Below are 27,635 nucleotides of genomic sequence, written 5' to 3' on the forward strand. Positions count from 1 at the left end.
ATTAAGATAATGATAACTCCCAATTGCAGGGCTAATTATTCCTTAAGTATGATCAAAGTAATTATGTGTAAATTTTTACCAGATAACTGTGAAACTATTTTAGTAAGTATAAAAAAACATTCATTTCTATGTGAAAGTCAATTGTATCTGTTTTGAACCTCAGGACATGGAAAAGAATTCAAAACAGCTGCACAGAACTTTGTCATTAAAATTATTTGATAAGATTAGATTACATTATACAGAATATGTAGCTAACATTTATTGAGCACTTCCTAAGTACCACTCACTATTCTACGCACTGTGTATATGTTCCCTGAGTCCCCAAGACAATCCCAAGAAAAGAAACAACTGGGCCGGGGATACTGGAACAGCTGAAGTGACCATGTGGTCCCAGCAGCACCCTGTCCTTCCTTTGCCTTACCAGCTATCTCACTCTATGGTACTGCTGCCTGCTCAGTTCTGCTCCTGGACTATGCTGGAAGCACTGTGAGGACGGCACCCATGATTTTCCTTCTCTCATGTATCCCAGTGCTTCGTGCAATGGCTGGAGCGTAGAAGATACTGAATAAATATTTGTTGAGTGAATAAGAATGAATAAATGGTGACCCGTCTGCAGTCCAAGTCTGCATGTTCTCTGACTTGGATGGAACAGTCTTGGGTGAGGAAGGCAGTTCCCCAGTGAGAGTGAGTCCAAGGGTCACAGGGCTGGTGCCTGGCTGGTGACGTCAGCTGAGGGCTTAGGCTGGAGAATAGGACAATTCTGACGATAATCCTGGTCCTTTCCATAACTTTATTAAGTTTCTGAACAAAAATACAACTCATTTATAGTTCTAACTAAATATAACCAGTTAGTTAGAAAAGGAATTTCATCTATCCTTGGTAAGAAAGAAACTGAAATGTAATAAACATTGACAGACATGTGGTGGTTTAAAAAAAAATTTGAATCAGTATTAGCCTTATTTACATGACAAATGACGTGCAGAGTGTCCTCCATGATTAAGCAATTATTAAAAATCCTTGATAGGGTATTTAGTAAACAAACCAGAAGATACTATTCCTTTTTTATGGAAAACGTGAATTACATTATAAAGAAATATTTTTTCCCATTTAAAGATTTAAAGGAGATAAAAATGTGCATCCACATAGATTTTTTTAAACCTACAATGATAAAGGGAACTGGTTAAATAGTTCTTTCCATTACAACACAATAACCACAGACTATTTTTTTGATGTGGATGATGGCCTAGTCAAATATTTTTTGGCTTACCAAAACAACTCTTGGTCATGAAATCAAATTTTCTGAACATGCAATGAAAAAAATGTATAAGCATGCAGTCAACACGCAATGCTCAATCAATGCTGTACTTATGGCAAAGGTCAGACATGCAGATCCAAATGCTAACATGTCCCCATGAGCCCAAATTTAATGTTACCGTAATGTGGTCAGCCCATTTCCTAGAAAACATGACGGGAGGGTGGTACCTTCCTTAACCAGCCTCTTCTCTAATCAGTACCACTCTGGAATCAGAGACCTTCAGACTTCCGGGCTACATGTCCCCACAAAAGTTACTTACCCCTCTGAGCCTCTGTTCCCTCATACGGAAACTGGGGAGAATATCTGCCTTTGCATGGTTGTTGTAGGATCAGAAAAACATAGCAAGTGCTTAGTAAGGTGCTAGTGATTTAATAAATAGCAGTTGTTATTATTCCATGAAAAGAAAAATTCAATTCAACAAATATTTATTAAGTTCCTATTATCTATGCTGGCTGACGCTGTGATTCAGTGATGGCTGCCTCTTTGGATTAATTACCAAGACAATGTTTTGTCTTTGTTTTGCTTTTTGTTGTCTGTATCAGTGTTGTTTAAGAGATGCCATCCCTCCCTCTACTCGAAGGTTAATATGCTTCTACCAACTCTGGGATATCTAAGGACCTCCAGCTGCTAGGCCTTCCCAGGATTCTTCCTGAGTTCTGTTTGATTCTCTTACTCCCAAAGAGCACGTTATTTCGTGCAACTATTTCCTTCACTCCAACTCAAGCATAGAGGTCTCATCAGAATGGGGTCACAGGCAGTCCCAAACTGGATCCTATATGTCTAATCCAGTCTAGAACCACAGCAGTAGGTTACTGTGATCCCATGGGGACAGCTGCGGCATACTCGCCCCACAGAGTCTGCCCCCAAACCTCCAAATGCAATCTGCATCCTCAACACTTTAGGGGGCAGAGGACTGATCACTGTCAGAAACCTAAATGACACCCAAAAGAACACAAGATTGGCTATATATATCATGAAATGGCATGGTTCTTTCGGTTCTGCAACATTTAAATAATTGCAAAATCTTCAGTAAGACAGAAAATAGAAATCAAGGCTATGAATACCACCTCCTGGAGCAGAAAATATTTAAAAGGGTGGTCCAGAATCCTGGATCACAGATGTTCTGTTTGGGCTTGTATGGTGCTTTAAAGATATCTGAGCCCGTTTTTAAAGCTGGGAGACTCCTCATAAAAAAATAATCTAGATTTCCACCTTTTCTTTAAAAATTCGTACTGCCTAACCCTGGGTCCACTTGGCAGTCAGTAGCTGAGATGAGTCCTTCTACTCTTGTGAGATGGTACACCCTCCAGCTGCTGGGTTTTTCTTGAACTTTCTCTTCAAGACCCACCTGTGGGATAGAGGTCTGCTGCCAGCTCATAGCTTCCGCACAGGTGACAAAGCGCTACACAAATGTAACATTTTGAAAAGTTCAAGTTTTCAAAACTATACAGTATTACTTAAAAACTTGGTTAGCTTGATTAGATTTTACAACATAATTTTCTTGGAGGCAATGACCTCAACAAAAGATCCCCTGATCTAACAGTTTAACACCAAATTCAGAATTGCAAACGAGACATAAAATTTTCAAGTTTTTGGTTATTCTGGTAATTTTTTGCCAGAGTAAAATAAGGTAAAAAGGAGAAGATGTCAAAACTCCTCTTGTTGAAAACAAACATTTATGATGGCAATCTGAAGAAAACAAAAGTTAAGTCTTTAATGCATCAAGCCCGATAATTAGTCCCCCCGCAATTCTAAAACGCAAAGCATACTCTCAGCATGCACCCACACATATCCGCGCACGTACACCAAATCACGTCTTACAAATTCCCGAAGCGCACCAGGGTTTCACTTCAGACTTGAAAAGGGTCCTCTTTCTGGAAAATGCAGACAACTTAGTAATACGCTTTATTTTATCTGTGATGCATCACATCTTGTAATGAGAAGTATCTGACTAGGGCTTCTTGATATGAGTAATTATAAAACATTACTGAACTCTCTTCCCTGAAGAAACGAAAATACATTTTGTCTGTATTTCATAGGAGCAGGGTGTTGGGGATGATTTCTTCAGGCTGCCCCATCATTGTCAAGACTCCCAAAGAGACCAGTTATCGCTGCATTCGCTGTGCAGGCCAGTTGTCAGAAGGCTGAATGTACTGGTATTCTTGTCGATTTATGTATTTTTAATTGAACTATCTCACACTCCATATTCATGCTTAAAAATAAAGTTATACTGAAAAAGCTACAGTATATAAAAGACTGATTTGGCAGAAGAGAAGGTAATTCAAGAGATAGTTCCTCCTCCCACGTATTAAAAGTTTTCAAATGAATATTAATCAATGCTTTAGAAATGCCACTCATTGTACTGTGGAACACACCTGTTTAAAAGCAATTTATAGGTAATAATTTTTAACTCTCCTTGACTTTGCTGACATATTTGAGCAATGCTCACGATGCATGTCAATCATCTCGCGTTTACAGTGTGAAATGAGAATCTTCGAGCTCATTGGGATAATAATGTTGACTGTACTTCTATGGCATCTTTTACCTCAAATAGGATAGAAAAGTCTTGTGAAATGGTTTTCAAAAAGGACAAGCCTGGGACATGTTATCATGGTGAATCTACCCCTGCAGAGGCCACAGTGCAGGCCTCTGAAAGGAAGGGCCTGCATGGCCTTCTGCTATCTCTGCAACACAGAATACCATCCACACTGTTTTCCACATTTGCAGGTAGGGTTTTTGTAATGATTTAAGTTTGAGTGTTAAAAAAAAAAAAATCATCAGTGGTCTAAAGAACACAGCATGCCAAGTATACTATATACATTTCTTTCAGACTGTTTTTTTGAAAAAACACACAGTCAGGGGTGCCTGGCTGGCTCGGTCAGTGGAGCAGACGACTCTTGATCTCAGGATCGTGAGTTCAAGCCCCACGTTGGGTGTGGAGGCTACTTAAAAAAAAAAAAAAAATCACACAGTCATGCACATGTGAGATCAAGTATATGAAAATCCAATTGACTGAAATCAAGAGAATGGAAGATAACACTACACTGAACATCTACGGCTACACTAACACGACGACCTCCAGTAACACGTAGATATTTTAAATTACATTACACTAAATTAAAATGTAGTTTCTCAGTCACACTAACCTTACTTCAAGGGTTCAGTGTGTTCACATATAGCTAGTAGCTACTGTACTGAACAGTGCGGATATGGACATTTCTATCATTGCAGGAAGTTCTACTAGACAGTGCCGGGGACGAGCAAATACCCAAAGACAAATGTTGGTAATCAAAAAGTTACCTATTTTGGCTCGGAATAAACAGTCTAAATAAGCACCTTACTGCATTTCATTTTCAATTCATGGATGAGAACCTTTTTGAATGCCAGAATTCACTTCTTGGTAACTGTCCCTGACAATACAACTCAGCAGCACAGTTCTGTGACACAGAGCTTTGCTTCCCCATGTGATTCTTTAATTCAAATGGATGCCATGTAACCAAGGCTGAAACCGTGTAAGCTCCAGCCCATAAATCTCATGGCCTTATTTGGGAAACTACTATTTCACACCCAAGGTATCCATTTTTTCCTTCCTTCACTCTCATTCCTTCTCCCTGATAGTTTCCTAATGTCAAGAGTCAAGCATCTTTGTTAATCTCAGGACTGCTGGAACCAGACTTGGCTCTAAACAGGTTTCCTTTAACTTGTAAATAGCAGCAATACATAGACTAAGATATTACCCAATAGTATAGAAATGTCTAGTGCTTGAAGATGATGCATTCCAACAATAAGTTTCTTTGTCAGAAATTTCATTATTAAAAAATAGGAGCAATGTAGGCAACCCCACTGATGCATCCAGAACATCAATTACAAGGGGGAAGGGGACTTCAGCATAATATATAAAAAGACGAACTGAATTATAAAATGCACCGGAAAACCTAAGATCTGGAAGCTCTGGGGCAGAGGAAAAGGAAGAAGCCACGCCTGAAAGGACTGGACCTCTCTAGGGCAGCCTTCAATGAATTGGGCTGGGGCAGGTTTGGCTCCCACTCCTCCTCCCGAGGGAGATCCCCCGCCCCCAAAATGAAAATAACCGTGCAGCCTTCCGTGGCGTTTGCCTAATGTAGCTGTTCCCTCTCATGCTGGAGTTGACAACTGGGAATGGTAGATGTCAGAGTTAGCCCTTGGGGTGAGAGAGCAGAAGAAAAGGTCCTGAGAAGCTTCAAGTATAGGGGTGTCTGTGGGGCAGGGTCACCGTGGGGAGGAGAGCCCGGAGGAGGAAAAGATTAACATTAAATACAAGTGAAACCGATTTCCTGATTTTGTTGCACTTGGAACCTATTCAATGGTCAACTGACAAAGGGGGCTATGTTCTGTAGGAAGCGGGGTAAATGCTGGCTTGCATGGTTTAAGATATTTGATTGTTTCTTGTTTTAACACAAATGACTTAATTATCAAAGAACAGTACCATTAGAGTATAATGTATTTTGAACAAATGAGTTCCAACGGAGTTTTTCAAGGGCTACAAAAGCACTAAGACTATGGGAGAAAGAAGCAACATGGGACGGCAGAAGTGAACTTACAAAAATCTAAGTATTTTTCAGTATTTTGAAATAAAAATCTTTATACATAGCTCAAGAAAATGTTGGAAAGAGACCGAAAAACACTGAGGGAAAAACAGGCAATCTGATTTTGCCCAAATCCCCTATGCTAAATATAGGTAATGGCAGAATGAACAACCTAGCTCTGAGGAAAGTACCACTATCTTCAGGTGTCAATTATGAACAGCTGTAGAAGGGGCAATACAGTATGGCTGCCTTTGTCTAGGACTCGTCTCAAGTTTGACAGTATCTGATTAATGATCAAATAATGAGGTGTTCTACCTTTAGGAGGGGTGCTAATTTTAAAAGTGAAGGTGATGCAAATCCACCTACAGAAATATTTAAAATAGAAAGTATGGGAATAGATGGAATCGGGTGCAGAATTTGAGACATTCAGCATTCCAGGGGGCAAAAGAGACTGAATGTATCCCAGCGGCCTTTGCTACAATAAACTGTCACCGTGGAAAGGGCGCTGCGCTAGAAGACAGAGTGGCAGGGCTTTGGGTCCAATACAGAACCGAGGGGGAACGCTGTGCTCCCGACACAGCATCTGAGCTCCTCCTCTGATTGATGGGGATAAGAAGGTGCCCTTCCTGGGCCTCAGGGAAACACCGTGTTCACAGATGGCCACTCGGGATAACAAGAAGCACATGCCGCCACAGGAAACACCAATGGGAGAAGCACCCTCGAGAGGTGACAGAGCGCGCGCCTGCTGTGAAGCCAGCAGAGGAGAAAAACCCGCAATGCAACCAAAATAGGATGAGGAGTGTGGGAGTGAGGGTGTCACTTTACTCAGTAGTTTGGTTTCCGCAAGAGTGAAAAAGAAGAGAAGAGGAAGAAAAAGAAAACTGTTCCTCTATGAAAGAAGGACCATTCCTTCTGAGGTGAAACTGCTTTACAAGGGCTTTCAGAAGCTGCTCAGCAAAAGCGGCATGTTGGAGACCTTGATTTCTGAATACAGCCGCCTTGTTTCCACAAAGCCTTCTCACTTCATCTTCACCGAAACTCCGTGACATAGCAGGACAGATATTCGCATTACAGACGAGAAAAACAAGGTCCAGGATGTTGAAACGTTTTGTCCTAAGCTACAGGATAAGTTGTCAAAGTCAACACTCATCAACTCCTCACATGAGTTATGGGTGCTAAGCCTCCAGGTTCTGTAATACTGAGTTCTAACTACAGAGAAAATAAACTGTCCAAGGAAGGTGACATTTCTTGGTAAACCCCAGGAAGAGAAGTATCTGCACTTAGGAGGTGGGAATGACCTCCTAAGTAATCAGCCTGGTGGCTTTGGCCAGGCACCATGAAGTACGTGCCCAGGACAGAGCCCTTCCCAGGCCCCCCCCCCGAAATGAAGCAGCTGGATTCTTTATCCTCGCTCTTAAAAACAAACACGTGAAAGTCAGCTTTGCTTCTTTAGTGCTGTGCCTTCCGATCTCCCTCTGCCTTCAAGGTGGGCCTCCTGGGACTTCTCTGGCCTGTGCATGAGGCTCAGCTCAGCATTTACTGTATTTTGGAAAAAAGTCCAGAAATTCCACAGTGCCTTTACTTAGCAGCGTGAGGGAGCTCCGAGGTTTTCGTTCTTAAGAATGAAACCATGGCTCTTGGACTTGAAAAGAATGGTTAGGGCTGGTTAGGCTCCAAGTAAATTAAGTAGAAATATGAAGTAAAATCAAGAGAAAAGGTCAATTAAAATTACAGCACAACAAACAGTATCTTAGAGTGTTTCTCCAACTTTAGAATTCATACAATTATCGGAGGAGTTTACTAATAATGATATTCTCTGGCTCCACACTCAGAGATTCTGTATCAAGTGCAGGGTGGGACTTGGAACGTGCATTTTTAAAATAAGCTTTCTGGGTAATTCTGTTCCAAATAATCCATAAGCTCCAACAGAAAAACAGTCCTGGAACTTTCAAGGAGGAAGCCTAGTTAACTGGAAGGATTCATCACAGAGCCACCGGAGCAGAGGAACAACAGAGGAGCAAGTGGGCAATGTGGCGCTGAGCCCCAGAGCCCACAGCTCATGTGTGTGCTTCACATACAGACAGATGAGAGATCTGAGAATCCTACCTCAGCATGCATGTGGCATGACAGAACTGCTTTAGAGGCATGTGTTCCTGGGTCCAAGACAGGGGTTTTCCACTCCATATGGGACAGAGAAAGCATGGTCAGCACACAAAAATATGGTTGTGTTCATACCCCAATTTAAACGGTGAAAAGGAAGCTCTGATACAGAGGGAAGACTTTGGAATCAGAAGTCCATTCCCAACTCTGCTTACTTGCATGTGTAACAGGCACTTTGCTTCTCTAGCTTCTGAACTCTAACTGGAGGCTACAACCTACCTCAAGGGACAGTTGTCAAGAGTGAATGGCCACAATGTATCTTAATAAAGACTTCTGTAAACTGTAATGCATCAAACAGATAAAGATCAGTATAATGATAAAAAACTCAGGTTACTTTCTTAAACACTGATTGTAGGCTTTTTGTAAGCATCTCACTGAGAAGTTGACAAGAATGGCAGATAAAGTGTCACAAAGCCCAGTAGTATGCCAAAAAGAGGTGGGAAACAGCTGACTGGTAAAATCAGGAGAACTCACAGAACAATCTGGAAGAATGCAGGAAAACATCCCTTTCTCCACTGGTGGCAGAGGGTGAGGAAGAAAACAGAGAAGGCTCGGCACTCCTGGGTATAGCTTTATTTTATGCAAACTATCACTAGTAGACTGTAGAGGGCATTCATTGCACTTGGGCTAAAGTCACAGTGAGAATCCAGGAACTTCTTTTTCAACTACTGCCCATGTTGGTGACCAGGGACTTCTGCTCAGAATATGATGATCTTCCACTGAGAACTCTGACGAGGATTTGGGTGGCTTCTTCTAAGAGGAAAGGGACAGGGAAAGGGACAGTGGCCTATCTGTGTATCTAGGAATCTGGGGATCAGCTTAGCTACTTTTGGACAAAGGAAGAATATATGCCCTATGAACTTGTGTGTTTTTGAAGGGGGGGGTTATAGTGAGGGATAGAAGATGGCGTTTTCCACGGCAGTTCACTTTGAAAAATGCCAGTCGTGTTTCAGCTCAGTGAGGAGACAAAGGACAGACTCAAATAGAGTATGAGGAGAAAAAAGCCCATAGCGGACTGATGTGGCAGCAGCAGAGGCCAGCCTGGCCAAGGGGATGAAGAAGGAGCCAGTTCAAGCCTGGGAAACAGGTGGAAAACTGGAAAGGAAAGAGGTCAGCTAGAACTGCTGATTCCCACACCCTACCTCCCCGCTGAGCTTGTCATTTTTGTCAGAAGCTTTACTATGCTCATATAGGTGCTCTCTATAAAAAGAAAAAGGGGGAAGGTTATTTGCTACGCTTAGTTAAGAAAAAGCTCTTCAACAAAGAGACCACAATTATTTCTTTAATATCCTGCCAATCAAGATGTCACACTAACTGATGGGTGAGTGCTTTTATATCATAACAGAAAACCGTCTGGTCACCTTCTGGCTCTGTGGTGTACATGGCAACATTTATGTGACCAGCATTCCACGGGTAGAGAATTAAAATGACCAGTGAGATGCATGTCCTATAAGGCCTCTTAAAAGGAAATATACCTCATATATAAAAAAAGTAGTATCTAGTCTTAAAAGGTATATAAGCCCTACCCTAGCACACCATGTACAATTACAGAAAAACAAGGGAAATGAGCATGGAAAACATGAGAAGGCCAGAGAGAGAGGGGGTAGCAAGAGTCCAAATCCAAACGTAATGCTATGGACATGAAGAATTCTCGTCCACATTCGAGGGGAATAGGATGTAAAAAGAAACTAAGAATGAAAGTAGAGTAGTATGGAAAGAATTTGAACATTACTATGAGAAAGTGAGATATATTTTATTAAACAGCTATTTCTGACATCAACTTCCTTATGTGTTAGTTATGTGGTTCCCACCACTAAAGTAAACAAAGTTGAATATAAGGGAAATAAGGATATTTTAATGATGTTTCAGGAAACTGAAGAATGGAAGTTTAGCAGGGAAGCCATAAGTAATGTTGTATACAGCAAAGCGAATTATAGCTAATATGAGACTTAAGGCAGGAAAAATAGCATTTGGCTAAGAGCAGAGGCTGAGGAACAAGAGACAGACAGCAGACTGGCCTCTGAAATGCCACAGCAACAGGCTCTTCAAGTTAGCTATCGATGACCTGGGGTGAACTGGGAGGGGATCTACCAGGTAAACAAAATAATGAAAGAGGTTTGTTCAAAGAAAAGGGGAACAAGAAGAAAAGAACTATGATCCCTAAACAGGAGAAAGACTGAATCCTAATTACTTGAGAAAGGAGCAAGTCAACTAATTAATAAGGTGTATGTGAAAAGAGAAGGACCCAAGAGGTGGCAGAAAGACAACACAATTGATTGCACCACATTCTTCAGAAAATGGTATGTCAATGATAGTGGAAACTGGGTAAGTTTGGCTGCAGAGAAACAATTTTGAATATGCAAATGTAACAAGCATACAACTTACTGCAGAGCTCAAATATGACAGTGTATATGAACCATCTGAAATGGTCAAATCTATGCATCTGTCAGGCAGTATGGTTACTGAGGACAATGGCCAGGTCCGTGTACCTGTCTGTAATCCACAGTTAATAGCTTTTAAACCAAGCAGTCTTAATGATCGCCCAGGAAATCCTGGCAAATGATCCTAACAATAATATGGCAAACAGAACTGCTTGACCTGAATTATAAGCATTTTAGATTTACCTGTTACCCCCTTTCCCAGAAGGCTAATGAGGAGAAAAGGAGAGGAGTGATCACTAAGGCAGAAGGCAGGAGGAAAAAGCAGAGGCCATAAATAATCTATCAGCCAAGGCATTAGCACCTGGACAATTAATATCTAATTGTTTAGGCAAAGCGATTACACACCCTGTAGTTGACAATATCGTCTTCATTACCTAACATTTAATTACTGAAAGTACATAATTACCTATTTAAGAATATGGATGAGTTCCTATCAGAAAAAAAAATTTAGGTCACTTGAGACTTTTGGGAAGTTAATGAGTTGTTGGTTAAAACAAAAAGGAAGTAGTATAAATACATAAGTAAGGGAGGAATAAATACTTGTTAAAAATGATGATTTGTAGAAAGAAATTTGAAATGAAGAGGTTACATGGTATTATAAGTAAAGTAACTTTTTCTTACTCCATAAACAAATAAGAGTGAGAATAGGGGGCGCCTGGGTGGCACAGCGGTTAAGCGTCTGCCTTCGGTTCAGGGCGTGATCCCGGCGTTATGGGATTGAGCCCCACATCACTCCTCTGCTGTGAGCCTGCTTTCTTCCTCTCCCACTCCCCCTGCTTGTGTTCCCTCTCTCGCTAGCTGTCTCTGTCTCTGTCAAATAAATAAATAAAATCTTAAAAAAAAAAAAAAGTGAGAATAAAGGGCCATTTGCTACATTAGGATACTTGCCTAGAAGACATGAATAGACATTTCTCCAAAGAAGACTACAAATGGCCAACAGACACATGAAAAAATGCTCAATATCACTCGGCATCAGGGAAACACAAATCAAAACCACAATGAGATACCACCTCACACCAATCAGAAGGGCTAAAATTAAGTCAGGAACGACAGATGTTGGTGAGGATGTGGAGAAGGGGAACCCTCTTACACAGCTGGTGGGAATGCAAGCTGGTGCAGACACTCTAGAAAACAGTATGGAGTTTCCTCAAAAAGTTGAAAATAGAGCTACCCTACGACCCAGCAATTGCACTACTAGGTATTTATCCAAAGGATACAAACATAGTGATTTGAAGGGGCACCTGCACCTCAATATTTATAGCAGCAATGTCCACAATAGCCAAACTATAGAAAGAGCCCAGATGTCCATCGACAGATGAATGGATAAAGATGTGGTGTATATATACAATAGAATATTCCTCAGCCATCAAAGAGAATGAAACCTTGCCCTTTGCAATGATGTGGATGGAACTAGAGGGTATTATGCTAAGTAGAGTAAGTTAGAGAAAGACAAATACCATACGATTTCACTCATATGTGGAATTTAAGAAACAGATGAACATAGGGGAAGGGAAGGAAAAATAAAATAAGATAAAACCAGAGAGGGAGGCAAACCATAAGAGATTCTTAACTACAGGAAACAAACTGAGGGTTGCTGGAGAGGCAGGGGTTGGGGATACGGGATAACTGGGTGACAAGCATTAAGGAGGGCCTATGCAACTGATCAATAACTAAATTCTATCCCTGAAACTAATAATATACTATATGTTAACTAAATTGAATTTATATAAAAATTTTAAAAAAAGATTTATGTGGTTTTTTGAAAGTTTTTTTTCTTTAAAGAAATGAGATCACTTTTTAAAAAGTATGTGATTAAACGAACAAAGGAAAAAAAGGGACAAACCAAAAAAAAAAAAAGAGTCTTAACCATAGAGAACAGATGGTTATCAGAGAGGAGGTGGGTGAAAGTGGTGAAGGGGATTAAGAATACACTTATCATGATGAGCACTGAGTAATGTGTAGAATTGTTGAATCACTATATTGTATACCTGAAACTAATATAACACTGTATGTTAACTATACTATACGGGAATTAAAATTTTTAAAAAGTACATGATTGTTTTGACATTCTTCTTGCATGTAAAGTTTAGATATCTTTGAGAAGTGAGAGAGGTTAAAAAAAAGCCTTTGGATCAGCAAATTTCATATGAATGTAACAAATAACTTAATCAGCTTTGGTTAAAAATTCATTAGCCAAGTGCATTTTTCTGTATGTATATCATATGACAATAAAAAGTTAAAAAGAAAAACCTCATTAGTTGAAATACAAATGAAACTGTCAAAATAAATCCTGAAAAACAAAATGTTTTGACAGGGGTTTTGGAAGAAGAGAAGACAAAGAAAACACCCAGAATAATGCTAATGGATATGCACATTTCATGAGCCCCAAAGATTCTAATACTGCTGGTGACTGCGACTGAAAAACAGAAAAATGAATCCTCCTGGTGGCTACAGGTACTCTACCTCAAGGTGACACTAACAAGAAATAAAGGACTTTAAAAAAAAAAAATACAGGAAAATAATCCCTTTCTCCCATACTAGAAAATGAAAGCTTAGCTATGGATTCATACCAACGGTAATGCGGGCTTTCTCCCAGCATCCCTGGGCCTGCCTGGGTATCTATCACCTCAGGCCCCCTGCAGAGCACTCCCTTTCCAGAACTACTAGACTCAGCACATTTGGGAATTCCATTAATCCTGGTGGGTGGGGTGGAAACAAGTTTGTTTCTCCTGGTCTTATGAAGAGGACTGCTCTGGACTGAATTAATATCCCCAACTCCTCCAACAGTCCCACTATAAGGATGCAGAAGTCCAGTTTAGTATGCTGAACACAAACAAGATACCTCCAAAATATAACTGAACTGCAGACTATATCCATATTGTCCAAATCTCTATGGGAACTAAGATTGCAGGGCTTTATCATTTAACCAGTCTTCTCTTTAACAACACTGCATAATTGGAGTATGTTTCCAACTAGTAATCCAATTCCTACAGCAAATATGCGTTTTACTTGGGCTATACTGATGTGACCTCGAGTTCCATCTGTAGCCATTAACACACAAGTGAGACAGAAAAGTTGACTAACACTGACTAGCATTGCCGATATTTTATTTTAGTTTATGTAAATACTTACCTCTTTGACGCTATGTGTTACTGCCCATATCAGAAAAACTCTTGACATCACCTGGAAAGAAGTCAGGACAACAGAAGATGGAACGATTCCTGAAAGAGATTTTAGGATGGGTAAATAAATGTATATTGTAGTAAGTTTCAGCATGTAATACATTTTCTGAAACATTCAATGTTAAGACATAAAACCATCTTAACAACTGAAACTTATATAAACTGTTTTTCAATACAGTCAATATTAAAAACTTCTTTCCGCTATGGACACCTGGGTGGCTCAGTCGATTAAAGGTCTGCCTTCACCTCAGGTCATGATCCCAGGGTCCTGGGATAGAGTCCAGTATCAGGCTCTTTGCTCAGTGGGAAGTCTGCTTCTCCCTCTGCCTGCTGCCTGCGCAGCACCCCCCCCCACCCCGCTTGTGTGTGAGTGTGGGTGTGCGCGTGCGTGCTCTCTCTGAAAAATAAATAAAATCTTAAAAAAAAATTAAAAAACCCACAAAAAAACCCAACTTTTCCCCTCCAAAACACTAATACTGCTTCCCCCCGCAAAACAATAACATTGTTCATGGCAACAGCATACCATGGAATGTAGGTACCCTTCTTAAACCTTTCAAAATCACTGACCAGTGCAATCAATATATTTTACATTTATCATATAGAAAAAACAAAACCATTGCTTAACCTCTAAAATTAGACATTGAAAGGTCATTTTATAATATGGGTTTCAAAAATGAACAGGCACCTATAGAAGGGGAAATCAACTGTATTTGTATATAATGAACATTGGCAACTCCTGCATATCATATGTACTATCCATACTGTATATCGATGTATTATTTAATGGTTAAATTATCTTTTAAAATTCACTTAAATATTTTGCCAAAAAGCATACAAAAATCAAAGTTTATTATCTTTATAAACATCCTCACCTTGTTCATTACAATAAGCATTGGTACAATTATCCTTCCAATGTCCTGAAGTTATAACACTGGAATTATTAGTTATTTTAGATAATCATTAAGTTCTGCTAAGCTTAAATTTCTTTGGCTTCTCCTTTCAATTCCTACAACCACATCCCCTACGGAGAAACCAGCCACCACCATTATAAAAAACTCTTGCCTCCTTTAGGTCATCTTAAACCCAGTAATAAGCCATTACCTGTAAGCCTCATTTTCTCATTGTAACTTTATACTGGTAAGGAACTGCTACTAAAGTAAAATCTGGAAGCAGAATTATGGGTCAAAATTATGGATCAAAAACCAAAACATAAGAGCTAAAACAAACTCTTAGAAGAAAACATATATGGGGTGCAGGAGTCCGAGATGTCGGAGGAGGTGCCTTAATTTCATCTGGTCCCAGGAATTCAGCGAGATAGCTATCAAACCATTCTGAACACCTGCGAACTCAACTGGAGATCTAAGAAAAGAATAGCTGCAACTCTACAAATAGAAAAGCGACCACTTTCTGCAAGGTAGGAGGTGCGGGGAAGTGAATCCAAGGCAATGCGTGGGAAGATTAACCAAATGGGGAGGGAGCCTCCCTCAGCTGGCTACCGGCAAGTGATAGAGCAGCAGAGCACAAAATCGGAATCTTTGTAAGTGTGCTCCCCTGAGGGATGTCGCTCAGACACCTAAGCTAGGGTGGAACCATAGCTGGGACAGTGTGGTCTCAGGATTCTCGGGGTCATAGGAAGACTGGGGGGTGCCTGAGTGCAGCAGAGCTCCCAAGTATTGGAGCGGGGAAGCCGGCTACACTGAGCCCGGGAGTGGGTGGGAGTGGGCTCTCAACTAGGGGTTGCCATAAACTGGGATCTGCAGCACAGTCAGGCAACTGCTCTATGAGCAGGAGCCCAACAAGCAGCAGAATGGTGAGAGACCACCCCCCCCCGCCCCCCAGGAGGAAGCAGTATGGAGGGTTTGGAGACTCGAAACGGGGTCGTATGCCTGAGATAGAAATGCTTGGTCCCAGGCTGGGTGAGCATGGAGTGCAGCCAGAGAGCAGGGAGACAGGAGTGACTGACAGCTTTTCTCTGAGGGCTCACTGAAGAGTGGGGCCCCGAACTCTCAGCTCTGGAATTGGATATCGGAGGCCGCCATTTTCATCCTCATCCTCTACAGCTACCTGGAAAGGCTTCAGGGAACAAAAGCCACAGAGAGCAAACCTGAGCAGCTGACAGGCTGGCCCCTGGCAAGAGCGGTGCAGTTCCATCCAGGGCAAAGACACTTGAGAATCAATAAAACAGGACCCTCCCCCAGAAGATCAGCAGGATTATCCAGCCAAGACCAAGTTTACCAATCAATAAGAACTGCAAAACTCCAGGCCTAGGGGAATACAGCATTGAGAATTCATGACTTTCCCCCCATGATTCTTTAGTCTTTCAATTTTAATTTTCTTTTAAATTTTCTTTCCTTTTCAACCAATTTCTTATTTTATCTACTCTCTTAAAAATCTTTTCGAATTTTCATTTTTACAGTTATATTCTATCCTTTCATTGTATTTAATCTTATTTTTGTATATATGTAAGCTTTTATTTTTTTACAATTTTGGGATGCAGTTTCTTCTAACAGACCAAAACACCCAAAATCCAGTATATGGCTCTATTCTATTCAATACCTGTCTGATCATATTCTCTTTTTTGTTTTTCTTCTTCTTCCTTTTTTTTTTTTGTTAAAGTCTTTAATTTTCATATTTACAATTACATTCTATCCTTTCAATGTACATAATTTTATTTTTGTATATATATGTTTTTCTTTCTTTACAATTTTGAGATGTAGTTCGTTCTAACAAACTGACCAAAATACACTCAGAAGATAGTGTAGCTTGTATTATATCTCTTCCTTTTTTTTGTTGGTTTTTTTTTTCACTTTTGTTTTTTCTTGTCTTTCAATTTCCATTTTTACAGTTACATTCTATCCTTTCATTGTACTTAATTTTATTTTTGTACATAAGTTTCTCTTCTTTACAATTTTGGGATCTATTTTCTAAAAAACAGACCAAAATAAACACTGAATCCAGTGTATTGCTCTATTCTGCTCACCTGGTTTGATTATATTCTTCTGCCCACCCCCGCCCCAGTTTCAGGTGTCTTCTGATTTGTTTAGTGTATATTTCTCTGGGGTTGTTGCCATTTTAGTATTTTTTTTCTCTCATTCATCTGTTATTCTCTGGACAGAATGATAAGACAGAAAAACTCACCTCAAAAAAGAGAACAAGAGGCAGTACTGAATGCCAGGGACCTAATCAGTATGGACGTAAGTAAGATGTTGGAACTAGAGTTCAGACAACAAGTAAGAGTACAGGGCCAGACAGCTTCCTAGAGGAATTCTACCAAACATTTAAAGAAGAATTGATACTTATTCTTCTGAAGCTGTTCCAAAAAATAGAAATGGAAGGAAAACTTCCAAAATCTTTGTATGAGGCCAACATTACCTTGATCCCAAAACCAAAGACATCACCAAAATGAAGAATTACAGACCAATATCCCTGATGAATATGGATACAAAAATTCCCACCAAAATACTAGCCAATAGGATCTGACAGTACATTAAAAGGATTATTCACCATGACCAAGTGGGATTTATTCCTGGGCTGCAAGGGTGGTTCAACTTCTGCAAATCAATGTGATACACTACATAAATAAAAGAAAGGACAAGAACCATATGATCCTCTCAATAGATGCAGAAAAAGCATTTGACAAAGTACTGCATCCTTTCTTGATTAAAACTCTTCACAGTGTAGGGATAGAGGGAACATACCTCAATATCATAAAAGCCATTTATGAAAAGCCTACAGAGAATATATCATTCTCAATGGGAAAAAAATGAGAGCTATTTCCCTACGGTCAGGAACACGACAGGGATGTCCTCTATCACCACTGCTGTTCAACATAGTCCTAGAAGTCCTAGCCTCAGCAGTCAGACAACAAAAAGAAATAAAAGGAATCCAAATCGGCAAAGAAGTCATTAACTCTCACTCTTTGCAGATGACATGATACTCTATGTGGAAAACCCAAAAGACTCCACCCCAAAACTGCTAGAAATCATACCAGAATTCAGTAAAGTAGCAGTATATAAAATCAATGCACAGAAATCAGTTGCATTTCTATAAACTAACAATGAGATAGAAGAAAGAGAAATTAAAGAGTCAATCCATTTACAAACTGCACCCAAAACCATTAAGATACCTAGGAATAAACCTAACTAAAGAGGCAAAGGATCTGTACTCAGAAAACTATAGAACGCTCATGAAAGAAATTGCGGAAGACACAAAGAAATGGAAAAACCTTCCATGGTCATGGATTGAAAGAACAAATATTGTGAAAAATGTCTATGCTACCTAGAGCAATCTACACATTCATTGCAATCCCTATCAAAATATCATCAACTTTTTTCCCAGAGCTGGAACAAATAATCCTAAAATTTGTATGGAACCAGAAAGGACCTGAATAGCCAAAGGAATACTGAAAAAGAAAACCAAAACTGGTGGCATCAGAACGCCAGACTTCAAGCTCTATTACAAAGCTGTTATCATCAAGACAGCACGGTACTGGCACAAAAACAGACACACAGATCAATGCAACAGAACAGAGAACCCAGAAATGGACCCTCAACTCTATGGTCAACTAATCTTCAACAAAGCAGGAAAGAATATCCAATGGAAAAAAGATAGTCTCTTCAACAAATGGTGTTGGGAAAATTGTACAGCCACATACAGAAAATGAAGCTGGAGCATTTCCTTACACCATTCACAAAAACAGACTCAAAATGGATGAAAGACCTAAATGTGAAACGAATCCATCAAAATCCTAGAAAAGAACACAGGCAGCAACCTCTTTAACCTTGGCCACAGCAAGTTCTTGCTAGACATGTCTCCAAAGGCAAGGGAAACAGAGGCAAAAATGAACTATTGGTCCTTCATCAAGATAAAAAGCTTTTGCACAGGAAAGGAAACAGTCACAAACTCAAAAGACAACCAACAGAATGGGAGAAGATATTTGCAAATGTCTTATCAGATAAAGGGCTAGTATCCAAAATTTATAAAGAACTTATCAAACTCAACACCCAAAGAACAAATAATCCGATCAAGAAATGGGCAGAAGACATGAACAGACATTTCTCCAAAGAAGACATAAAAATGGCCAACAAATGCTCCACATCACTTGGCATCAGAGAAACACAAATCAAAGCCACAATGAGATACCACCTCACACCGGTTAGAATGGCTAAAATTAACAAGTCAGGAAATGACAGATGTTGGTCAGAGGATGCAGAGAAAGGGCAACATTCTTACACTGTTGGTGGGAATGCAAGCTGGTGTAGCCACTCTGGAAAATAGTATGGAGGTTCCTCAAAAAGTTGAAAATGACCCAGTGATTGCACTATTCAGTAGTTACTCCAAAGATATAAATGTAGTGATCTGAAGGGGCACCTACACCCCAACGTTTATAGCAGCAATGTCCACAATAGCCAAACTATGGAAAGAGCGCAGATGTCCACTGACAGATGAATGGATGAAGAAGATGTGGTACATATATATACAATGGCGTACTGCTTAGCCATCAAAAAAACCCCTGAAATCTTGCCATTTACAACGATTTGGATGGAACTAGAGGGCCAGGGGGAGAGGGAGAGAGACTTCTAAGCAAGCTCCATGCCCAACACAGAGCCTGACATGGGGCTCAATCTCACAATCCTGAGATCATGACCTGAGTTGAAATAAAGAGTTTGATGTTTAACCAACTGAGCCATCCAAGTGCCCCCAAAATACAGAATTCTTACAACTCAATAATCAAAGACAAATAACCCAATTAAAAAATGGGCAAAGAATCTGAACAGACATTTCTCCAAAGAAGATATGTAAATGGATAATAAAGACATGAAAAGATGCTCAAATCATTAGTCAACAGGGAAATGCAAATCAAAACCATAATGAGATATACTTCACTAGGATGGCTATAATCATCAGATACATTATTACAGAGAACAACAAGCGCTGGCTAGGATGTGGTGATATTGGAGCCCTCATACAGTGCCGTTAGGATTATAAAATGGTGCAGCTACTGTCTGAGAGTACCTCAAAATGTTACATATGGAATTACCATAGGACTCAGCAATTCTACTCCTAGGTATATATGTACCCAAGAAAAATAAAAACATACGCCCACACAAACACTTGCAGTCAATGTTCATACTGGCATTCCACCCTGGCTCCAAAGTGGAAACAATCAAAATGTCCAACAACAGATGAATGGATCAATAGAACGTGGTATATCTACACAATAGAACATTAGAAATAAAGTAAATAAAAGTAAAAAGTAATGAATAATAAATAAAAAGAAATGAAGTACTGATACATACTACAATATTGATGAACTTTGAAAACATGCTGACTGAAGAAGCCAGTGACAAACGACCACATGTTACGTGATTCGGTTTGTATGAAAAGTCAAGAAGAGACAAACTACAGACAGAAAGTAGATTAGCGGTTAGCTGGGGCTAGAAGATTAGGAGGGAAACTGGGAGCGACTGCTAGTGGGTATTGGGCTTCTTTTTGGGGTGATGAAAATGTTCTAAAATTGACTGTGGTGATGGTTGCACAACTCTGTGAATACTGAATTATATACTCTAAATGGGTGAACTACATATGTGAATTATATGTGAATAAAGTTTTTATAAAAAAATAAATATATGAATTAAGCACAGAGCCTGGTGATATTAATATGTAATACTGCTAAAGAAGCTAAGTCAGTGAGTCAAACATTAAGTGAATATACCTAGCCAGATTATACTGTAGATTACATTACCAGAAAAACTAAAGATCGATAATCAAAGGCTTTCCTAAATGAGCTCTTAAGCATTTGCTGCTTAAGGTAAGACCACCAGTATTTCTACCTTCTTCATTTTTTTTAAAACTCAAAGACTAGCTTATCACATAAAAATATTATTTTCCCTTTCATTTCTGCTTTCTTCTTTTGCCAGTGAAACAGGGGGCTAGACTTCTAACGGTCTGAACTGCGCTCCAGGGTTGCTGATATATTTTGGTGGGAATCAAGAAGTACAGGATCTGGACCTCAGATTTCCAAGTTCAAAAAACTAATTTATCCCATTCATGAGCAAAAGTCAGGCTCTTGGGAAACTGACTCAGACTAATCAAATCCAGAGTAGTCTAGTTAATAAACCACTATGTCACTTTATTCACTTAACAGCAGAAGCACAGCCTTTGTAATAACGGAATGGTTGGGATTTTAAAGACCCTCATCTAGGGGCATTTTTTTCCTCCTGTGGAAATCAGAATGCTTATTAGGACGTGTGACTTCAATGAAGGGATCTGGTTGCTCTGAGGAATGAATATTGCAATTCAGTGGAACCCTTCTTTACTCTAGAGCCCCCTTTCCTAGGGAATATGAAAATTTATATATGTCTTCCTTTTAGAAGTGCTAATCAAAAATTATCATATTGTTTTTTTAAAAGTAAGTTTTAATAGCCAAAAACACTTATTCCTTAGTTATATTTCCCACCATTCTTTTAAGTATACATACCTATATTTTTAAAGATTTTATTTATTTACTATGTCAGAGAGAGAGAGAGTGCATGCAAAAGCAGGGGGGAGCAGCAGGCAGTGGGAGAAGCAGGCTCCCTGCTGAGTAAGGAGCCTGATGTGGGACTTGATCCGAGGACCCTGGGATCATGACCTAAGCCCAAAGGCAGACGCTTAACTGACTGCGCCACCCAGGCCTCCCCTCTTCTAAGTATATTTTTAAATACAGTTCAACTTCTATTGTTTATACTCTTTGTAGTTTGCTTTTCTCACTTAACATTTTGAGAAATTTTCTTACCACATATTCTTCAAAATATTTTAACTTGAGTCATAATATTCATTAGAGTAGAATATATTTATTTATCTATTCTCCTTCTGTGAGATATTTAAATTGCTCAAATTTCTTGATATTATAAATGAAGTAATAAAGTATTACAAATAATACTTAAAAATTTCTGAGGCTTAGAAAAAAAAATGTTTTAAAGGATTATTTCCTTGGGATAGTTCCCAGAAGTAGAACTACTAGGTCAAATGCTATGAATGCCTTTAAAGATCTTGAAATACATTGCCAAATTGCCTTCCAAAACATTTGTATTAATATACACTCCCACCAGCAGCATACAAGCCTGGCTGCTTTAGCCTACCCCTCAATAGTAAATTTAAATCTTAGTAAGTTAGGGAGTAAAAAGCCAGTAAATTTAAATCTAAATAAGTTAGGAAATAAAAAGCTAATCAATGCTTTCTAATTTGATGCAGATGCAGAGATGTTTCTGGCTTTGCCTGCAGGTGCTCCTAAATTTCCTATGCAGGAAACTGCCTGTTTAGGAACCCGAATTTCCCCCAAATGATGTCATTCACACCAACTCTCGCTTGGTTTCTGTGGCATATGAACCTACCTCAACTGGTCACCCAGCAAACAGAAGTTTTGGCTCTAGCCTGACAGCCCAATCTCAAAATGCCTGCACTACTGGACCAGTCAAAAGGCCAGCAGGAAGAAGGACCCCTTATATAAGGAAGACCATCTGAAGGCCGGGATCTCCAAGTTTATCCTTGGAGTTAAGCCAGACCAACAACAGAAGGCCACATAGATGGAACCATCTTTGCTCTGAACAGAACCGGTATCACTGAGTTGGGTGTACTGTTATTGTCAGCTGGATTTCATTAGGAACTGTTAAAAAAAGAATCATTATTTGCTGTAGGAATGTGCAGTATAATATCCACTCTATCACTCAATGCCCCTTATATTAGCCCTAAGTGGGAAATGTTTTAGAAATCAATGCTAAGAAATATTTACGCCACTCCAATCTGATAGGAATTCTATAACTCAATTGCCCCTTTCTTTTTTCTTTTATTATTTTACTTTAATTTTACTGTAGTTAACATACAGTGTTATATTCTCAGTTGCCCTTTTCAACATGGTAGTTAGAAAGTTTCAAGCCAAATCTGAAACATACTACGTTATTATATTTCTTGTAGAAGTTATCACAAATCCTTATGGAATGAGGAGTATAGACAGACTGGATCCTCTTTCTTTTCTAGACTTCTTGCACTCAATCCCTATGTGATTGCATTTATTATGCCATTATCCCTTATTTGAACACCATGACACAGCATGTTAAAACTACCTATACCTCAGATTTTTGGTTGTTGATTACTTAAGTTGGTTGTTTCCAGATAACAAGGAGAGATTCTGCAATCTTATCAGTAAGCCATCACTAGATCAAAATTCATTTTAAAAAGACTTACTAGGCATCTATTATTCATTAATTGAATTCAACAAATATTTTTGGATATATATTTTTTAAAGATTTTATTTATTCATTTGACAGAGAGAGACAGCCAGCGAGAGAGGGAACACCAGCAGGGGGAGTGGGAGAGGAAGAAGCAGGCTCTTAGCAGAGGAGCCTGACATGGGGCTCGATCCCAGAACGCTGGGATCACGCCCTGAGCCGAAGGCAGATGCTTAACGACTGTGCCACCCAGGCGCCCCTCAACAAATATTTTTAGAGTACGTACTCTGTGCCAAGTACTGTTTTACCAAGCTGGGGATATAATGGTGAGTAAGATACACCCCTGCCCTCATGAACTTATACTCTCAGGCTGTAACTGATTTGCTTTGGGATAGCTCTTATTTTTAGGACTTTTTCCTGAAGGTGATGTGAGGCAACTAAACATCTATAAACAGAATGGCATGATCACTTCTTGGTTTCAGAAAAATTTCTCTATCAGCAGTGCACATCTTTGGCAAGAAGAGGTTATAACTTGAGAAATAATTATGGGAATTTATGTTGAAAGGGCAATGAACTTTTGAAGCAAAACATTGGCAGATAAAAGAAACACAGGCATTTATATGTGTGGGATGTGTGCACGCATCTAAGCAAAAGCTGTATAAAGGGGATCTGGCAAACAGTTTGATTCTCCAGAACCAGGGTGCTCTGAGGACTCCCTAAGCCCGGCAGGGGTCGACAGCCCTGTAAATCCTCCTGCTCAGAACAGCCCTCAGATGGATCAGGATGGCTTAGCAGATGACCGACCTACTTATGATCAAGACTGGGTTGCAAGTCAGGTATAGTCAGGTAGGTTGGGAGCAGAGAAGGATAGAGCCCACAAACAGAAAGGGAGTCAACCATCAATCATCAGGGAATACATGGGTAATGGAGGCCAGACCAAAGCAAGGCAAGCAACACAAAGTTGGTGCCAGTAACTAAATTAAATGATGGCAAGGGAAACCAGAATCTCACTACCCAAACACCAAATCTACTGAGCTAAAAGTAGCAATATTCAATAACAAACACAACACTCACCAGCAGCAACCAAAAAGGAATGGGGTAACAACTGTATGCCGTATTATTTTTAAAAGTTCTAGCCAAAAAAGGAAAGATTATTGCACACCTCCTACTCTATCTCCCAAAAGTGATATTGGTGAATCAACACAATTTTGAGAATTTTTACCAACAGGCTCAGATTTGGAGAGAAACACAAATTTCTGAGTGGAGTGTGACAGACAGGGAGGCTGGGAAGTGATGGTAAAGTGGAGGATGCGACTAACTAGGAACTACCTCATGGATGCCAAGCCTTTCCGGTCCCACACTGAGCTGGAGGACTGGCACAAAGTTCCCTATGGGAATGGGATACACTTTTTATGAGGTGGCAGAATCCCATCATGGAGCAATTAAATCTCAGAAAGGATGGAAGAGCTCATGTGTTTTAAATAAGTAATTCATTTGCATTGTTCAAAATTTAAAAAGTGTAAAAAGATCATAGAGAAAAGTCTCCCTCCCAATCCATCCTACTATCACTCAGGTGCCTTTTCCACAGGCAACTAATTATTAATTCCTTGTCTATCACTACAGAGATATATTTTAGGTATATTACAGCAAATACGTTAAGTGAATGCATAAAGATATATTTATATCCATCCTTTTTTCCAACTTTTTACATAATGGCAGCATTTTATACACATTGTTCTATACTCTGCTTTACTTCCCTTAAAAAATATCCTGAAGACCTGTCTTCATCAATACATACATACATACACTGTTTAATTTGAGACTTTATGTCTTAATATCTATGCACTCTCCTAAGGCCTATCCCTATGTCCTCAGCATGTACAAAAATATGTAAAACAGGAAAACTCCAATCCTAAGTTGTAGCTCAGAGGGGAAAACAACTGAGTAAACACAGTGGAAATGCAGCCAGGGAGAATTCAGTAACATCCATATCAGAACAAATAAAATGGCTGCACGGGGCTGTTCACACTTTAAAGATAGAGAGGCATGGCAATCATACAAATGTAATATAAGAAAAGAAAATAATAAAGCATGCATTACATCTGGGGGAAAGCAAAAAATTAAAACACCTGGAAAGAAGATGATAATTACAGAAAACAAAGGCAATCCAACAAAAGAATAATTGTTATCTCCAAAGCAGAGAACCCAATATGTGGAACAGAAAATGTATTCAGGGGTATAATCCAAGAAATGTAAGACCTCAATTTGAAAGAATACACTGTGTTCCTGGGGCGCCTGGGTGGCTCAGTCGTTAAGCGTCTGCATACGGCCAGGGCGTGATCCCGGCGTTCTGGGAGCGAGCCCCACATCAGGCTCCTCCGCTGGGAGCCTGCTTCTTCCTCTCCCACTCCCCCTGCTTGTGTTCCCTCTCTCGCTGGCTGTCTCTATCTCTGTCAAATAAATAAATAAAATCTTTAAAAAAAAAAAAAAAAAGAATACACTGTGTTCCAGAAAAAAAACTGATTGTGAATGAGTAAAACCAAGAAATTTCTTGGTTACAGGGGGGCGCCTGGGTGGCACAGCGGTTAAGCATCTGCCTTCGGCTCAGGGCGTGATCCCGGCGTTATGGGATCGAGCCCCACATCAGGCTCTTCCTCTGTGGGCCTGCTTCTTCCTCTCCCACTCCCCTTGCTTGTGTTCCCTCTCTTGCTGGCTGTCTCTATCTCTGTCGAATAAAGAAATTAAAAAATCTTTAAAAAAAAAAAGAAAAAAAAGAAAAAAGAAATTTCTTGGTTACAAAAATGCTTCAGGGATCCAGACCAAAAAATAAGCAAAAAAAAAAAAAAAGCAAGTTACCTACAAAGTAGCAAGAAAATCAGCCTGGCTTCAGACTTCTCCACAGCAACATCCAATGTCAGAAGACAATGAAGCAACGCTACAAAGGTCTGAGGGAAAGGCAGTACATTCAAGACTATTATACCCAGCCAAGATGTCACTCTAGTGCAATGGCAAAAGGTAAACATCACTAAATACGAAAGAACTTGCTACATAATGCCTATGTAACCAACATTCTTAAGAAACACATGCTACCAAAAATTCAGCCAAACAAGAGGTGAATCAAAATAAAGAATTCAGGAATGGAGAAGTCATGGTCAAAGGGCCCAGAACAGGCCATGAATCCATTCAAATATGAAGCTAAGACTAAACAACTGTGCTACCTATGGCCACAGAACATAGTATAAATGCTTTAAAATGGGAGCCAGGGGGGGCGCCTGGGTGGCACAGCGGTTAAGCGTCTGCCTTCGGCTCAGGGCGTGATCCCGGCGTTGTGGGATCGAGCCCCACATCAGGCTCCTCTGCTGTGAGCCTGCTTCTTCCTTTCCCACTCCCCCTGCTTGTGTTCCCTCTCTCACTGGCTGTCTCTATCTCTGTCAAAAAAATAAATAAAATCTTTAAAAAAAAATAAAATAAAATAAAATAAAATGGGAGCCAGGGAAGAAGAGATGGAACGGAGAAGTGAGAATACTAATTTCCTTAATAGAATTAGGAGATACTACCTAAAACTAAAATAGAGCCAAATGTAATTCTAAGCTAAATTTTTGTAAATTTTTGTTAAACTTTAAGGGACTTTTAAAAAATAGTATACCTCATGGTAAAAAGATTTTATATTTATTAATAAACTCAGTGATTTTAATGAAAAATAGCATGTATAGTATAAACCTATCTTGATTCTTCCATTCATCTACTTTTTTCTTTTCTTAATATATATGTGAAGGCAACCCTCTCCAGAATGATATTTATCTAGTATTAATGAAGATTAGTTCTAAAATGGCAGAATTTGGAGTCAATTGTAAACTTTGCTCTTTGTACTTTCCACATTGCTTGAACTCCTGACAAAACACATGAATTAGATTTCAAAATTAATAAAATCATTACTCTTAATGAGAAATGAAACATTTAGGCACCAGCAAAAAGATAATTCTAAAACTGAGCTAATTCCAATTTTAAACAAGAATTTTTAAAAATATTTTCTCTTACATTCAAGCTAATTTCAGGGAAGTAAAATATTTCTGGTCAAATGCAGAAAAGGGTGGGAGTGTGGGACTCGAGGAAGATGACTGGCTTTTAAAATTTTTTCAAAGATTATATTTATTTACTTGAGAGAGACAGAGAGAGCAAGTGAGGGAGAGAGCATGAGTGTGAGAGAGGGGCAGAGAGAGAGGGGGAAGCAGCCTCCCCGCTGAGTAAGGAGCCTGACATGGGGCTCGATCCCAGGACCCTGATCCCAGGACCATGACCTGAGCCAAAGGAGATGCTTAACTGACTGAGCCACCACGGCACCCCTTTTTCTAATTTTTAAAAAGAAGGACAGACAGAAGGACAATTCTCTATTTTCCCAGAACATAGAAAATTGGCCTTGCCTCTTGGGGTTGCGGCACCTGACCACCCAAAAGCAATGTTCAATATATTTTACTTAATCACACTTGCTTTATTGAGCTCTGACAAAACAAATTTGTTTCTTACACTGAAATCAATAGCCAAATTATGATATTCAAATGACAAGCTCTGGATTTATTTGAGGTTAGCATTTCTCAAAGATGTACTAAATTGTGAGAGGGCATTATATTTCTTTGTGCTAAAAGGATAGTGGTACTAAGTGTATTCATGCCTATTTTTGACTAAATTGAAATGGATAAAAAGGGAGACACAAGAGAAAATCAAATACAGTGATATGTCATGTGTCTAGCATTGGAAAGAAACAT

General features: G+C 39.5%; 1 protein-coding gene across 1 annotated transcript in view; it reads right to left on the reverse strand.

Annotated features, from left to right (window-relative positions):
- The window catches only part of HACD2 (3-hydroxyacyl-CoA dehydratase 2), a 113,547-nt gene that overhangs the window by 22,719 nt on the left and 63,193 nt on the right, over positions 1-27,635 (reverse strand). The window contains exon 4 of the mRNA XM_034659589.1: positions 13,614-13,702. Within this exon, the coding sequence (XP_034515480.1) occupies positions 13,614-13,702 (89 nt within the window). The remainder of the gene's footprint in view (positions 1-13,613; positions 13,703-27,635) is intronic.

The sequence above is a fragment of the Ailuropoda melanoleuca genome, chromosome 1 (genome assembly GCF_002007445.2).
Source record: "Ailuropoda melanoleuca isolate Jingjing chromosome 1, ASM200744v2, whole genome shotgun sequence".
In the NCBI taxonomy this organism is placed as follows: domain Eukaryota; kingdom Metazoa; phylum Chordata; class Mammalia; order Carnivora; family Ursidae; genus Ailuropoda; species Ailuropoda melanoleuca.